Source organism: Myotis nattereri (assembly GCF_964212035.1).
Source record: "Myotis nattereri genome assembly, chromosome: 8".
In the NCBI taxonomy this organism is placed as follows: Eukaryota; Metazoa; Chordata; class Mammalia; order Chiroptera; family Vespertilionidae; genus Myotis; species Myotis nattereri.
The window spans coordinates 14,515,552-14,531,100 of record NC_138083.1 but is presented as its reverse complement, the minus strand read 5'-3'; the positions used below and the strand labels follow the sequence as shown (position 1 = coordinate 14,531,100).

General features: G+C 45.3%; 1 protein-coding gene across 1 annotated transcript; it reads right to left on the bottom strand.

Moving 5' to 3' along the window:
- Positions 1-3,048: 3,048 nt before the first annotated feature.
- Positions 3,049-4,428, bottom strand: CST11 (cystatin 11; the record flags this gene model as incomplete). Its single annotated transcript, XM_081097693.1, has 3 exons — positions 3,049-3,210; positions 3,482-3,586; positions 4,204-4,428. The coding sequence occupies 3 exons, from the start codon at positions 4,426-4,428 to the stop codon at positions 3,049-3,051; spliced, it is 492 nt and encodes a 163-aa protein (XP_080953819.1).
- Between the last annotated feature and the right edge of the window lie 11,121 nt (positions 4,429-15,549).

Sequence of the window (15,549 nt, the reverse complement as noted above, 5' to 3'; positions counted from 1 at the left end):
ATGGGTTTGTGCAAAGATCCTCGATGAAAACTTAGATGGCTGTGCTGTGCATTTTCTATTACAGACCCCTGGAAGGCCCTCATCCCCCTCAGCAGGGTCTCACTACACACACACACACACACATGTACACACATACGCACTAGCTCTCACACACTCACACAGCGCTCGAGCGCGCGCGTGCGCACACACACACACACACACTCACATAAACCCAAACACAATTCGCACTCACTCACATTCACACTCACTCTTGTACATAGACAGTGGTCTTTAGAAGGCTGGTTCAATTTGAGCAGAAGGTTGTTATGTATTTGGAGGAATCTCATAACTTTTTCTACATCAGCCCGTATCTCTGGGGCACATCTTGACCTCTGACCCAAGCTTGAGGGAGCTCTGTTTCTTCTCAATGCACATATAATTCCGTGACTGACACATGTCTTTTTGAGTGTGTCCAAGACACCCTAGACCAGCGGTCCAGCGGTTGAACAACCCTTTCACAGGGGTCGCCTAAGACCACCCTGCATGTCAGATATTTACATTACAATTCATAACAGTAGCAACATTACAGTTATGAAGTAGCAACGAAAATAATGTTATGGTTGGGGTCACAACATGAGGAACTGTATTTAAAAGGCCAGAAGGTTGAGAACCACTGCCCTAGACCAACCCCCCAGTATCCGATTCACTAGAAGGATTCCCAGGACTCAGCATAGAGTCATACTCACGGCTGTGATCCATTGTAGTGAAAGGACACAGAGCTAAATTTGCAAAGGGAGAAGTAGAGTGGAGAGAGGAGCCTGGTGACTTAGTTTAAAATCCCGAATCACATTGTTGGGTGCTGCTTATTCTCCACTGCTAATCGCCATCCATGGAAGAGGAGCCCCTCCCTGCATAGCCTCCCTGCTCTTGCTGTCCTCATCACTTCTCTCCAGGAGAACTTAATCCAATTGGCCTATTTGGGAAGAAAAAACTGGGCATTGTAGTCCTGGTCCTACTCTTTCCCACCGGGGCACACATTTTCCTTGTCAACTCCAGGAGAGGAGCCTCTTTGTGAAGAGGCCTGCTCTGGTCCAATGTTGCTGATGCTGGGCGTCTAAGTTGAATTCTAGAATTTGGTATCAGGAAGTGCACTTGCCTATCAAAATGGCACAGCTCCCAACTTAGTCCTGATCAGCAACAAAGGCCTTTTAGCTTTTGTAGTTATATTATTTCTCTGTGTTTTGCACGTTAGACAAGAAAGGAGATGCTCTTTATTGGACTCCTCAGAGATGCCATCATAGTCCATTCTTGCCAGTACCTCTTGTCTTAGCGTTTCTTTCCTCTTCTCTCCTTTTTCCCCTTTCTCCGTTTTGTTTTAATCTAAAGAAACCTCCTGGATGTGAGGATAGTGTTGAAGTTCTGCTACCATGCAGGTTATGCAGGCTATAAGGCCTGAAATTATTCATGTCATTTCATTTGGACCCCAAAACTGCCCTGCCCAGAAGACCTTCAGACTATATTATTATGAACTGAAGAATTTGGGGGAAAATGGAATTTTACACATTAAGAACATTAAGAGAATAGGTGGACAAACATTTATTTTCTGTACAGGGAGTTACTGCTTATTGCAGGATACTTTCACATATAGTGACCACAGGTGTGTGTGCTCCGGGCCACCTAGCCATTGGTGCAATTTTTGCGCAGAATTTTGTACTTTTCAAACCAGGGGACAACAAACACTGAGTAAAAGCACTCAATTTGCTAAAAAACAAAGAAACAAAAAACAATATTTTAAAAAGATAACATGCAAGGTGGAAATTTTAAAGGGGAAAGACGAGGATAGAATACTTGTGGATAGTTTATTCTTTATTGTGATTTTAATCACTTGATAGTATTAGAGTTGAGGTCATTCCAGAAAATGTTCTCCTGTTTGTAGTTAAACTTAGAGACTAGAAATAAAGTGCCCACCCCGGCCCCTGCATATATTCACTGATTGATTTCCCTCTTCATTTTTACTTGTGTGGTTTACTTCACACTTTTTCTTCCTTGACCTGTACTGGCTTCATCAATCCATTCATCCATCCTCTCATCCATCTCCATCCATCCTTATTTCCATCAATATAACCTTCCTTTTTTCACCTTTTTTTACCCAGTCCATCCATCTTTTCTTCCTCCCTTCCTTCATTTATCCATTTATATACTCATTCATCACACCCTCTCTCTCTCTCCCTTGCCCCTATTCTCTCTCAAGATATTCTTTTTAACTTCCTTCTTCCTCCATAATGAAAAATCAATCAATAAATTTTGCACATTATCATTTTATAGTGTCAGTTTGTTTTCCTGCTCTTCATTGGAAAGTCCAGGCTGGGGGATGTGGTGCTGGTGGGAGGCTTAAGTATGCATTTACATTTTTCCTAAAATAGAAATCAGAATACTAATTCCACCAATTAAATTAGTCATATCAATAAGATCCTCTAATTTTACTTCACTGCGATCTTCCATTACTTTGTTAATAGATTTCATGATCTTCTTCAGGGAAGAACTAAAAAAGTCCATTTTGCTAGATTTTGAAGAATTATTTGTGACCAAAGTGCAGAGGGAGCTCCTGATCACAGGTTTCTTCATTGAGAACACCCCAGGCCATTACAACCAGGGTCACCATATAATTGATGAACCAGGACATGTTGTAAGCAAGTGGGGATGCCATTGGTGATGACACAAAGAAGCTAGGTGCAAGTCAGGACTATCCAGGCAGGGTGGGACATAGGACCATCCTCATTCTAACTCATTTGGGTAAAAGAAGCGATTTGCAGGGCCTGTGGGCTTTGAGACCTTCAAGGCCCTATACAAGTGGGCCCATCCTGACTACACACTGCAGCTATGCATGTCTGGCCAGGCTCCCTCCGATGTGACAACACTGGGTGGGAATGAAGCATGGAGGGGGGGGGGGGGAGGAAGGAGAGGACTAAGCCACTGTTGTGGGAGTGGCTCCTCAGCAGATCACACGCATACAGGTTTGACCTCCCTTACCCCAACCCACTCCTACCACCCATTAAACTATCTCTGACCTCAATTTCTTATTTCCTCTCCCATTTTGCCTCCCACACTGCTGGACGAAAGGGACAGAGGCCAGTAGCCCAGTGGTTTTTGTGTTAACTTCAGGCTGATATTCAGAAATTCATCCGGGCACACCGTGAGGTCCCACTGGCTGCTGAAATAGCTAACTACTTCCTTCAGCCGCAGAGTGTTCCCCGGAGCTCAGACACTTCGCTTCTCCCTCTCAACCCTTTCAACCTCCCCATTATTTTTCCAGCAACGAAGGAGCAGCACCTGCCAGGCGCCTTCGCTGCTCTGTTTTGAGAAAGCAGGTGTTGGTTACCCTCCTTCCTTTTTAAGTGAGCTCAAATATAGCCCAATAATTCCACCCCACACCATCCCCAAACCAGAGGCAAACCCCACTACAAATGCGTTCGCCCTGAGTGAAGGCGCGTTCGCCCAGTACCTTGTAAAGCTCCCCTTCCTGAAAGCTGCAGTTGTTGGCCTCCAGCCGTGGGCAGGTGGTCCGCCGCATCTCGAAGTTCACGTGGTACTCCATGTGGTCGGTAACCTGTGGGAAGCAGGCAACAAGGAGACACAAGGATTTCTCCTTCTCCATAGCTCCTGGGGGCGGGACCTCTTTCCCGTGGTGCCAAAGGGCAAGGACCCCATCCTAGGTAGAGAGATGGGCCCCTCTCTCCCCTAACCATCTGACTCCCGTGCCTCCTTTTATCATTTGAGGACAACTCACTAGAAACCATTCTGTGGGCAAAGCCATCCCTTGGAAAACCCAAAGGATGCCAGTGATTCCGGTACAGGGTCTGCAAACTATGTCTACAAAAGACCAGAGAGTAAACATTTAGCCTTTGGGGGCTTGTGGCCTCAACCCTGCAATTACAGTGTAAAAGCAGCCCCGCAGGACATGGCACACCTGGTGTGGCTGGGAACCAATGAAACGAACCACCACAGAGGCAACAACAGGCAGATTTGGCCCTCGGGCCACAATGTACCGACTCCTGGTATTGGGCACCACTTAAGCAACTTAACTTTATCAGTGAACTTAGGTTCTCTTCAGATGCCCACTTCTCATGAAATGAGGCTGAATTTCACGTGAATAGGTTTGCCCCAGAGTGTCAGCAGTCCCCTGGCATAGGGGCACGGGGAAGAGGGGGAGAGGAGCCCACTGACCAGCTTCTTGACCTTCAGGACACGCACAATCCGGAAGTTGTACTTGTCATCACTTTCCTGGTTGAACTCACTGGTCACATACTCCAAGGTGGTTACCACGAAGGCTTCTGATGCAGGCACTTCTTGGACACTAATAAAGGTTTTCTTCCTTTCTTGGTAGGCGATGGCCACCAGGGCCACCAGAATGGCCAGTAGAAGCTGTGGGGCCTGCCTGGGTCTAGCCATTGCCGCTCAGCTCAGGGAGCCTAGGAAGAGCTCCCTCCACGTCCTGGTTCCCAGGGACCCTGACTGGCCTGGCGGATTTAAGCCCATGCATGGTGGACGCCCACAGCTCTCCTCCCCGTCTCTTCATCCGCAGCTGAACCTGGTGAGCAGGGGAGATTGTGCAATGGTTGGCAAGCTCACCCTCACTTCCTCTTACCCTTTTGCATCCGTTCGTGTCTTTTACTCATACACCCATGCAAACACCCATCTCCTCTTTTGGGGGTTGCTCTCTCAGCAGCACCCCCTCTCCTCCTGTTGCCCCAGCATTATCTGGGTGGAAGCCTGGCCAGGGGCCTCTGTTCACTGAGCTCGCCTCGGCTAGGGATGTGGGAGGTCCGGAGCGACAGGAAGCACTTGAGACACAGGGGATGCGGATGCCAGGGCAGTGGGGCATGAACAGGTGAGCAGGTGAACACCACCACATCCTCCCTGTCCTCTTGACCTTCCCTCTGATTGTTCTTGTCATCCCTCCCCACTCTCTCTGGCCAACAACGACACAAGCGGTCCCTCAAGCCCAATCCTTGGCCTCTTCTTCCATGTTAATAATTCTTAACTTTGGGAGGCCTGGGCCCCTTGGAGAAGCTGATGTCCCCAGAAAGCAGAGGATGTGCCCTGTATGGGAAGCAGGCTCCACTCACAGATGTAGTCATGCTGTGGCTGTATTTTCACTCTCTACTGTCCTTTTGGGTGGACACAGCCATGCTGTTTGTCCCCTGGGACCTTCTAAGACACTCTCAGACAGTGCAGATGGCCTCAGCCCAGGAACGGAGATGCTCCATGTGGTCAGTAACCGCTCCAGATTGTCAGAGCTTTGAACCTCCTGGAGGTCTGCCTGTGGGAAGGAGTGATGGCTTCCCCCTTCCCCATCTACTCTGGCTACTCTCCCTCCACCGTCTCACAAGCCTGGGTTTGAGGACCTTCCTAGGGCTGGTACTAGCGAAGGAAAAGGGGACTGGAAAGTTCCCACGGGCTTCAGCTTCAGTGCTCCCCAAACTTGGTGGCGTTTTAAAGCTGACTCTTCCGCCGGCGCCCTCCTGGCTCTCCCCTAACCTCACTGCTGGTTAGTTAGCCCTCCTCTTAGCCCTCTGGGCAGCTGCGTTAGTTTCTTCCGACTGTCCTATCAAGTCACCAGCGACAGTGGCTTAAGACAGCACACATTCATTATCTCACAGTTTGGGAGATCAGAAGTCCTAAATTCAAGGTGTTGGCAGGGCTGCACTCCTCCCGGAGACTCTAGGGAAGGACCCATTATCTTGTCTTTTTTTTTTTTAACACTTGTCACAAACCATAACAAGCTGCATTTAATCTTTTTTCCTCCAGTTTCAAAAAGCTGTTTAGGATTTTGCAGCCTACCAGGGTCATCGTTTTCTTTTTTTCTTTTTTTTTCCCCATCACCATTTATACCCCCTATACCAGGGGTGGGCAAACTTTTTGACTCGAGGGCCACAATGAGTTCTTAAACTGGACCGGAGGGCCGGAACAAAAGCATGGATGGAGTGTTTGTGTGAACTCATATAAATTCAAAGTAAACATCATTACATAAAAGGGTACGGTCTTTTTTTTCAATAGTTTTATTCATTTCAAATGGGCCGGATCCGGCCCGCGGGCCGTAGTTTGCCCACGGCTGCCCTATACCCTCTTCCACCCCCACTCCTCCCCCCTGCAAAACACCATCCTGTTTTCATTCTCCGATTTTGCTTTCCTGCCTTCTCATGGGTTATTTGAACATTTTTAGGGCATTTCATTTCAATTTATCTATTGTGATTTTACCTATATCTTTTGTATAGTTTTTCATTGGTTGCTCTAGGGATTGTAATACACATTTCTAACCTTTAAAGGACAACTTAGGATCATTAATTCCATTACTGTAGCTGGAATGTAGAAATCTTACCATAATAGATATCCCCTTATCCTCCCCCCCATTTATGTTAGAATCATTTTGCCTATCGAATCATATACACCAAAAACTCCATAAAATGTTTGATTTTTGCTTTCAACCATCAAATGTACTTTAAAAAGTCAAGAGGGGGATAATTGTATATTATGTTATCCAAATATGTACATTTATGTTGTTCTCTTGTATTTCTGGTGTTTCAGGTTAACGTTTGGTATTGTTTTTGGTTGTTGAAGAATTTACTTTAACCCTTCTTTTATAGCTGGTCTGCTGGCAATGGACTATCTTAGCTTTTCTTCATATGATAACATCTTTATATCACAGTCTATTTCTAATTTCACTGAATATGGAATTCTGGTTTGGCAGTTTTTATCCTTTTGTAATAACACTGTCAGGAGCAACACGATATTTTCCTGTTGCTGAGGACGGAGAGAGGGGTCACAGTGCTGCACTAGGATACACCTATCTCTTCCGTTTTTATCTCCCAGGGCTGGGGCAATGCCCTGTCCTGGTGCGCTCATCTTTCCACTTTGCGCACCATGAGCCCAGGGGACTGCTGTGCCCCAGTTCTGCTTTTAAAAACTTATTTCTTAAAATAAGTTTTACTTTAAAAGGATCTTAAATGCACAGGAATATAGTTACAATGCAAAGAACTTTCCTCCTGAAACATTTGAGGGGAAGTTGACAACATGATGCCTCATTACCCCCAAAATGTCAGTGAGGAATTCCTATAAGCAAGCACACTCTCCGCCCTGACCACAGTGCTACCCATGGGATCCAGGGCATAAACATGGAGGCATCCGTCCCTCCTGCTCTATCCTCAGACCTGGTCAAGTGTCACTGGACGGGCCTGCCTCCCCCAGGCTCAGCCAACGATGGACCATCAAGAGCGTGTTGCTCTGAGGACGCTCTGTGGGCTGGGGTGGGGTCATGGCTTTCCAGAATAAGGAGCCCTTTCTCCTCCCAACTGCCCCTATAACAAAAGGATGCACAATCTTGGGTTACATTTGTTCTCCCACCTGGAACAGTTCCTTAGTCTTTCCTTGACTTTTATAAATTTGACACTTTTGAAGGGTCTTTATATTATAGAATTTTCATAAATTTGTATTTGTTTAATGTGTACACTAACATGGTATCCTTGTCAGTGCAGAAACCTAGCCATAGGTCTGTCCTGGTCTGTGCCCATTGTCAGTCCCCGTGAATGCACCTCCCACATCTGCTCAAAGCCTCAGCCCAGGCTCCACTCCCCCGAGATAGGACACTCTGTTCTCTCAGTGGGTGCCTGGCCAGCCGTCTTGGTCCCTCCCAACATCTGAAATAGTAACCATCAGACCAGCTGAGAGCTAAGGAATAGGAATGTCCCTGTAGCAAGCATGTTCATGCACTGGTTTATCTTCCCAGGGTCAAGGTCAGAGGCGTGGGATGAGATAGGAGAGCAGAGGCCTGGGGGCTGCGGTCTGGGTTCCTTGGGCACTTGAACGATGTTAGCCAGATCTCTGTCTTTTCCAGCACACCCATTTCCTTCTAGAAAGGTTCCCTCAAACACCCACAAAAGTGCTTGGCCAGATGCTGGGAAAAAATTCCTATCCTTTCTCAAATGGTGAAATAATGACACTGATGCTTGATTCTGGTTCTGATCGATGGGTAAGTGATTGAAGAAAAGGCTTTCCTTTGCACCATTTAACATTTTTTTGCTACCTAGATGTACTTATCAGAGCTCTCAAGAGGATAAAACATGCTGCTAACAGCCGGTAACTCTGCTGTCATCTGCTTAGTTTTGATGGTTCCTCGGGAGTGAATGATCTCAAATGTGGTACAGAAATTGGACATCTGTCTGGGCAGGCCTTAGATGTTCTGAGACATGTGACACAGCTTTGAGAGTGGCCAATATCAGCCCCCAGTGCTCTTGAAAGAGCCAGCAACCTAAGGCTAACTGGGGGGAGGCGTAGCAGGTTGAAGTCAGGTTGTGTTTGGGGAAGAGGAGCTCTTCCTTTCTGCTCTTCCTGCTGACAGTGGGACACCAAAGGGCAAAGACAACGGGCATTATGGGAGCAACCTGCCCTTTAAAACCACAGGCTTCCTTCTTTTACGGTGCTAAATTTCTTGCGCCCCTGATTTTTTTATCGTGGTAAAACATACATAACATAATATTTACCACATGAATCATTTCAAGTGAACAGTGGCATTAAGTACATTCATATTATTGTGCAACCCTCACCACTATCCATCTCCAAACTGAACCTCTGCACCCATTAAAAAATAACACCTTAATCATTCTTCCCCCAGTCCCTGGCAACTACCATCTTACTTTTCTTTCCCTTTTCCCCCCTTCTTAGCCCACTACTTTGATTCCTGTCCTGGGAGTTAATGTGTATATTGTTCTCTTTGTCTCAAATGACCTGCTCTGCTGGTGGTAAAATCTTCCACATAATCTTATTTATTTATTTATTTATTTATTTATTTATTTATTTATTTAAATATATTTTTATTGATTTCAGAGAGGAAGGGAGAGGGAGAGAGAGATAGAAACACTGATGATGAGAGAGAATCATTGATTGGCTGCCTCCTGCACACCCCCTACTAAGGATCGAGCCCACAACCTGGGCATGCGCCCAGACTGGAAATCGAACCGTGATTTCCTGGTTCATAGGTCGATGCTCAACTACTGAGCCACGTTGGCTGGGATTTTTTGAAAATAGAAATCACAATGTTTTCTGCACAATATTTTTGCCTTATAGCACAAAGGCTAGCACAGGTCTGGCACATAGTAGGTGCTAATTAAAAAATCTGCAAATATTATTTGATTTTGTGCATGGTATATTTTTAAACAATATATACCAGAAAGATGTTTAACAAAATGTAGCCCTATAATTCACACATGCACATGAACTTGAAAAATAATTATTGATGTTAGGTTTTTTTTCACCCATTCCCTTCCTCTCTCCCGTTTGGCAACCATCAGATTGTTCTCTGTATCTATGGGTCTGTTTCTATTTTACTTATTCATTTGATTTGTTTTTGAAGATCCCACATATAAATGAAATCATAGAGTATTTTTTTTTTGGTCTGACTTATTTTACTTAGCATAATATCTTATGGAAAATTTTCATTCTTTGGGGGGATGAATTATACTCCATTGTATTTATGTACCATTTCTTTTTGTGTGTGTGTACCTCTATTGCTTCTTTATCTTGGCTGTTATAAATAATGCTGCAAACATAGGGTACATGTACCTTTTAGAATAGTGTTTTTGTTTTCTTCAAGGAAATACCCAGAAGTGGTATTCCAGGATTGCATGGCAGCTCTATTTTTAATTTTTTTGAGGAACCACCATAGTGTTTCTCATAGTGGCTGCACCAATTTGCAATCCAATCATTAATGCACAAGGGTTCCTTTTTCTCCACGTCTTTGTCAACACTTGCTTTTTATTGATTTTTTTGATGATAGCAATGCTGACAAGTATGAGGTGGGATCTTATTGTGTTTTAGTTTGCATTTCCCTGATGATTAGTGATGCTGAGCACCTTTCCATGTATCTGTTGGCCTCTGTATGCCCTCTGTGGAGAAATGTCTATTTAGGTCTTCTGGCATTTTTAAGTTGGATTGCTTGTTTTTTTGGTGTGAAATTGTATAACTTCCTTATTTATTTTGGATAATAACCATTTGGATGTACTGTTGGTGAATATCTTCTACCATTCAGTAAATTGTCTTTTTGTTTTGTTTATGGTTTCCTTCAGTGTGTAAAAGTTTTAAAGTTTGATGTAGTCTCATTTATTTTGCTTTTGTTACTCTTGCCTGAGGAGACATTTCTAAGAAGATATTGCCAAGACCAATGTCAGAGTTTATTGCCTATGTTTTCATTTAGATCTTTTATGGTTTCAGGTTTACAGTTCAGTCTTTAATTCATTTTGAGTTTATTTTGTTTATGGTGTAAATGGTCCAGTTTCATTTTTTTGTGGCATTTATTTATCCAGTTTTTCCAACACCATGATTGAAGAGACTGTCTTTACCCCATTACATATCCTTGCCTCCTTCGTTGTAGATTGACTATGTAAATGAGTTTTTATTTTGGAGCTATTCTATGCTACTCGTCTATATATCTGTATTTTTTTTTATGGTTGTACCAATGCTGATTATTGCAGCTTTGTAGTACAGTTTGAAAGCAGGAAGCATGATACCTCCCACTTTACACCACCATTCTAGTTTCTGTGTGTGGATTTGGCTAATCTACATACTTCATACAAGTGGAATTATATAGTATTTGTTCTTTTGTCACTAGCTTATTTCACTTTAATATCCTCAAGAGTCTTTTCAAAAGCTGAATAGTATTCTATTGTATGTATATACAATATTTTGTTTATCCACTTATCTGTCAATGGACATGGGTTGCTTCTGTCTTTTGGTTACAGTGACTAATGCTACTGTGATGTGGGTGTGCACACATCTGCTCAGGCCTGAGCCCCATCCCAGAGCAGTAACTACTGGGGTCCAGCAGAACCTCTAAGGCCTTGACTTAAGCAGCTCTCTGCTTTGTCCATAAGCCACAAGTGGGTCTAATCCTATGGCCCTGCCCCTGGGGACCTGACCTCCACAGGGAAGAGGAGAAATACCTCTGTTGACCCTTACAGGGGCAGTGCTCAACCCTGGACTAGAGGCCAAAAAAGATGAAAGAACCCTTTAAGGCAAAGCCAGGTTGCAAAATTTGATGTTGTTTCAAATGAAACAAAAACTTTCTTCTTTTTATATAAACTTCCTGAATGTCAAGGATTGCAGGAGAACTTCTCAAGAAATAAGGGCAATTCTGCTTCAGGCCACAAGGCTTATAGGTGTTAATCAGTTTTGAGCAAGAATTGCAAGGCAAACAAAAGTTTTAATTTTTGTTTTGTTTTGTTTTTAGAAATTGCAATTTGAGGGACAGATTTAGGCAGAAATCCAACTGGGTTTCCAGGGAGAAAGAAAGGGACAGAGTTTATAAAGGCATAAAAAGGGTCACTTACAAAGTGATTACACAAGTTGCTTTGAAAGAGCCGTGATTGATGCTATCTATGATTGATCGCTAGATAAAAAACTTTCAATAGAGAGCTCAGTGATGCAGAGCCAGTTCCAGGAACTGTATCAGGATGTAGCCTTTTGGTTTAGCCCAATTAAAAGTTTAGTTTCAGACAAAGGAAGTGTGTTAGCTCAGCTTGTTGGAGATCTCTGGCTCCATTTTAGATTGCTCTCTTGACAATACCAGCTCCATTTTATAGCTTTTCTTTCATACATGACACAGGTCTTCTCTGGAGGGGCCATGCCCAGGCCTGAGAAGAGGGGAAGGGTGGCCGAGGGAAGCTCTTTTTATCTCTAGATACCCACCAAGAGCACTGCATGGGGGTCACTGCTTTACATGAATATCTTTATCAATAAAATAATAAAATAAAATAATATAAAATAAAATAAAAATAAGAGAATACCTTTACCAGGACTGCACTTGACCTTCAAAGGCATCAGCTCAGCTCTGCATGTGCCTACCTACTCCTTGATGCATAAATTATTCTACCTGGGGCCCGGCTGGCATGGCTCAGTGGTTGAGCATTGACCTGTAAACCAGGAGGTCACAGTTCAATTCCCAGTCAGGGCACATGCCTGGGTTGTGGGTTCAATCCCCAGTATGGGACGTGCAGGAGGCAGCCGATCAATGATTCTCTCTCATCATCGATGTTTCTATCTCTCTCTTCCTCTCCTTTCCTCTCTAAAATCAATAAAAAATATATTTAAAAAAATAAATTACCCTACCTGGGGACCCAGACTGCCCTCCATGCTGAGGACTTGGACGGCAGACACCAATCACTGCCCTTGGGAGAAATGCGTGGTGATGGACACTCACCTGGTGTGGACTGTCTCATCCCTAGTCTGCCTTTCTCGGAACAAGACCTGTAAGGGAGAGATGAGAGAGTGGAGGGCACTGGGGGTGTGAATGGAGGATTGAGAGGGGGTGATTTTCAATGTCTCAGAAGAAAAGGCATTTTCTTTGTCTTAATTTGGGGAACAAAAACTGGAGTTCAGCACCTGCCAAGGAAGAAGGGCTGTGGACAATGAGGTTTAGAGATTGGCTGCACAATTTGTAAAAATATATGTTGAAGATACTGAAAACTGCCCCTTGCAAGAAGGCCCAGGAGTGGAAAAGATTTGAGAATAAAAGCAGCCCCAAAGCATCATGAATCTTCTGAGAATGAAAAATAATATCAAGAAAGGTTTATTGCAAAGAAAACTTACAGTCTTGCTATATGTTTCCTTTACCCCTCACCCAGAATACTTCATTCCTGATACTTTTGGTCACCAAATGGGTGGAGGTGTTCCCACTACAAGCAATTCTGTAACACCAGCTAGGTATCTTACAATGTAATGTAATTCTAATTCTATCTGGAGATAGTGCCAGATCCCACAGGTTAAGAGCTCAGTCCCATAAGACTACTCTCCCCTCCCTTCAGATGCAAATCACAATAGTAGGTCCCCAGGATACCCACAACTTCTGTTTGATTTGGCTAAAAATCCGAGGTTCCCACAACCACCTCTAATTTGCCAGAGCAGCTCACAGAACTCAAGAAACACTTATGTTTAACAGTTTATTAAAGGACATGGTGAAGGATACAAATGAACAGCCAGCTGAAGAGATACACAGGGTGAGGTCTGGGGAGGTCCAGAGAGCAGAAGTCCTGTCCACATGCAGTCAGGGGGCATCCCCTCTCAGTACATGGATGTGTCCACCCACTGGGAAGTTCCCAAATCCTATATTTTTGGGATTTTATGGAGGCTTCATCGTGTAGGCACGATTGATGATTAACTCCATTTCCAGCCTCTTTCCGCTCTTTGGAAGATAGGAGGTTGGTGGGGTAAAGAACTCTAACCTACTGATCATGATTTGTTCTTTCTGTCACCCAATCCTCATCCAAGAGCCCATCCAGAGTCACCTTAATAGAACAAAAAATGCTCCTAGTGTTCTTATCACTTCGAAATTTATAAGAAACTCAAGAGCTCTGTGCCAAGAATCAGGGGGCGGATATATATATATATATATATATATATATATATATATATATATATGTTTTCTATTATCTCACAGAGGAACTATACTATGAGAGGAGGCTTACGAAAGTCTTCAGGAACTCTCCTGGGGTAAAATGAGGGTCCTGACCCCACTCCCAACAGGACTCAGAGACACTTCTGGGGTAGATGAGGGTCTTAGCCTCTCTCCCGCCTGGTTCCATAGCTCCCATCTTGGAGGGGGAAGGCAGACAGAGCTGCTCCCTGTAGAGCAGTGAGCTGAACCTTGTGCTCCCAGCCTGACTGGCTGACAGACACACTCTGACAACACCCTACCTTTCTCCTTGGATGGAGCCCTCTCTTGGAGTCACAGCGTAGAAGTTTCCTGAGACCTCAGGATCAGGTAGATGCTGTTCTCCCCGTGATCCTCACTCTTTATTTGCTCCTGTTCTTCCGGAACTTAGACCATCTAGTGAGTCTGGTCATCCCACCTCCCCCTCTAGCCTCCTGGGCTGCAAGGACATGCCTCATCAGTCCAAGCCCTTGTCATTATCCGATGAGATGACATCTGATCCATGGAACTCGGAATTGGGGATGAGCCTCACTCAGGGTGACACTGTCAGTGGGGCTGGTCTTTCCCTCCTACCCCAGCCTTGGGGATAGCCTCCCCTTGGGGTGGGTTTGCAGCTTTTGCTGAGTAGGTGCATGTCCACCTGCACCATCCCATGGGCATTATACTGGCTCCCTAGAACTCACAGGGAAGGGACCATTCATCATGTGCACTGGGAGACCCTCAGAGCCAGGTGCTGGCCCCAGCAGGCATCCTCTTAGGAGTCTCTGGGCTCAGGTGGACAGACGCAGGTAACCACTGCCTATCATCCTGTTTGAACCTTGAGCTTCCTAAGTCCACCTCAGGCCACTGTTGTTGTTTTTCTTTCCTTTGTAGTTTTAAATGCGTCTTGAGCTCCTATCAAGTTCTTCATGGTAAGTGCTCTCATGTGCTACATGGCTCTGATTTTGTCCTGCAATTCCACTTTCCAGGTGAACTGCACTTTCATTGTGGATGCCCGACCATGGATTTCCCAGTTCACCCTCCTGGACAGCACCTGCCTGCAGACATAGGCCGGGAAGGGGCGCCTGCTTCTCACAGCAGAGGATTCCTTTCCTCTGGAGAGTGACAGTGGGTCTGTCTGTGAAGCACAGGGGAATTAAAGGCATCTCAGAGCACTTCCTGGGTCCCTGTCAGTTTTGCATTCTCCTGTTGTTTATTTTCCAGAGAAAGCTCTGCTAGTGACATGTGGTAGAGAATTTATCACTATTGTTCCTACCTTGGCTGCAGGTGCAGCGTGTTGAGTAAATCCAACTCCCCAGTTCATGTGTGGCTGTCCTTACTGGTTCTTGTAGAGCCCCACTGGTTTGTTTGTATATCCATCCATCCATCCATCCATCCATCCATCCATCCATCCTGTTGTTCATGTGTCCACTTATTTATCCATCCATCTATGTGTTTATTCATTTATTCTCCAATCTCTCCATGTCCTCATGTGTCCCCTCTGCTTCCATATCTGTGACCATGATCACAGTGGGTGGCCCTTTGGGGTGTAAACCCATCTCAGTATAATAGAACTCCCTCTCTGCACTGCCAAGCCTGGGCAGGCCTCATAGCGAGTAGGTCAGCAGGTGCCAGAGGTGGCGTAGGAGACTGTGCACTGACCTCTCCCTGACCCTTCCGATGTTCCCTGAGATTGTCGGCTGCAGCCAAGGTCTGAGGTTGACCTGGCTTTTATATCAAGTCCTTAGGGGCCATCGGTATTCCTAAGAGCTCCTGTGACTCTGTCATCCCCACGCTGTACTGCTGTGAGGGCAAGCTAGCGGTGCTTCAGACCCCTACCCAGGCTCTATCAGGCCTGGCCTGGGGCAGGACGAGGCAGCCCTGGAAATGTGCAGGGAACAGGTCATGTGGCATGAATGTCCTTGGGTTCAAGGCTGATCTGACCAAGGGTTGGAAACTGTTCTGCCTCCCGTTTGGTGATGACAAGGAAGGGAGCAGAGAGGAGGAGCCGGACAAGGCGCAGGTCACGCGTGGATTCTGGGGGCAGGGCTGTGTGGGATGGGGAGCTATGGAGGCGGTGCCAAAGCAGCTGCCACTCAACACTGGCGTGCTGC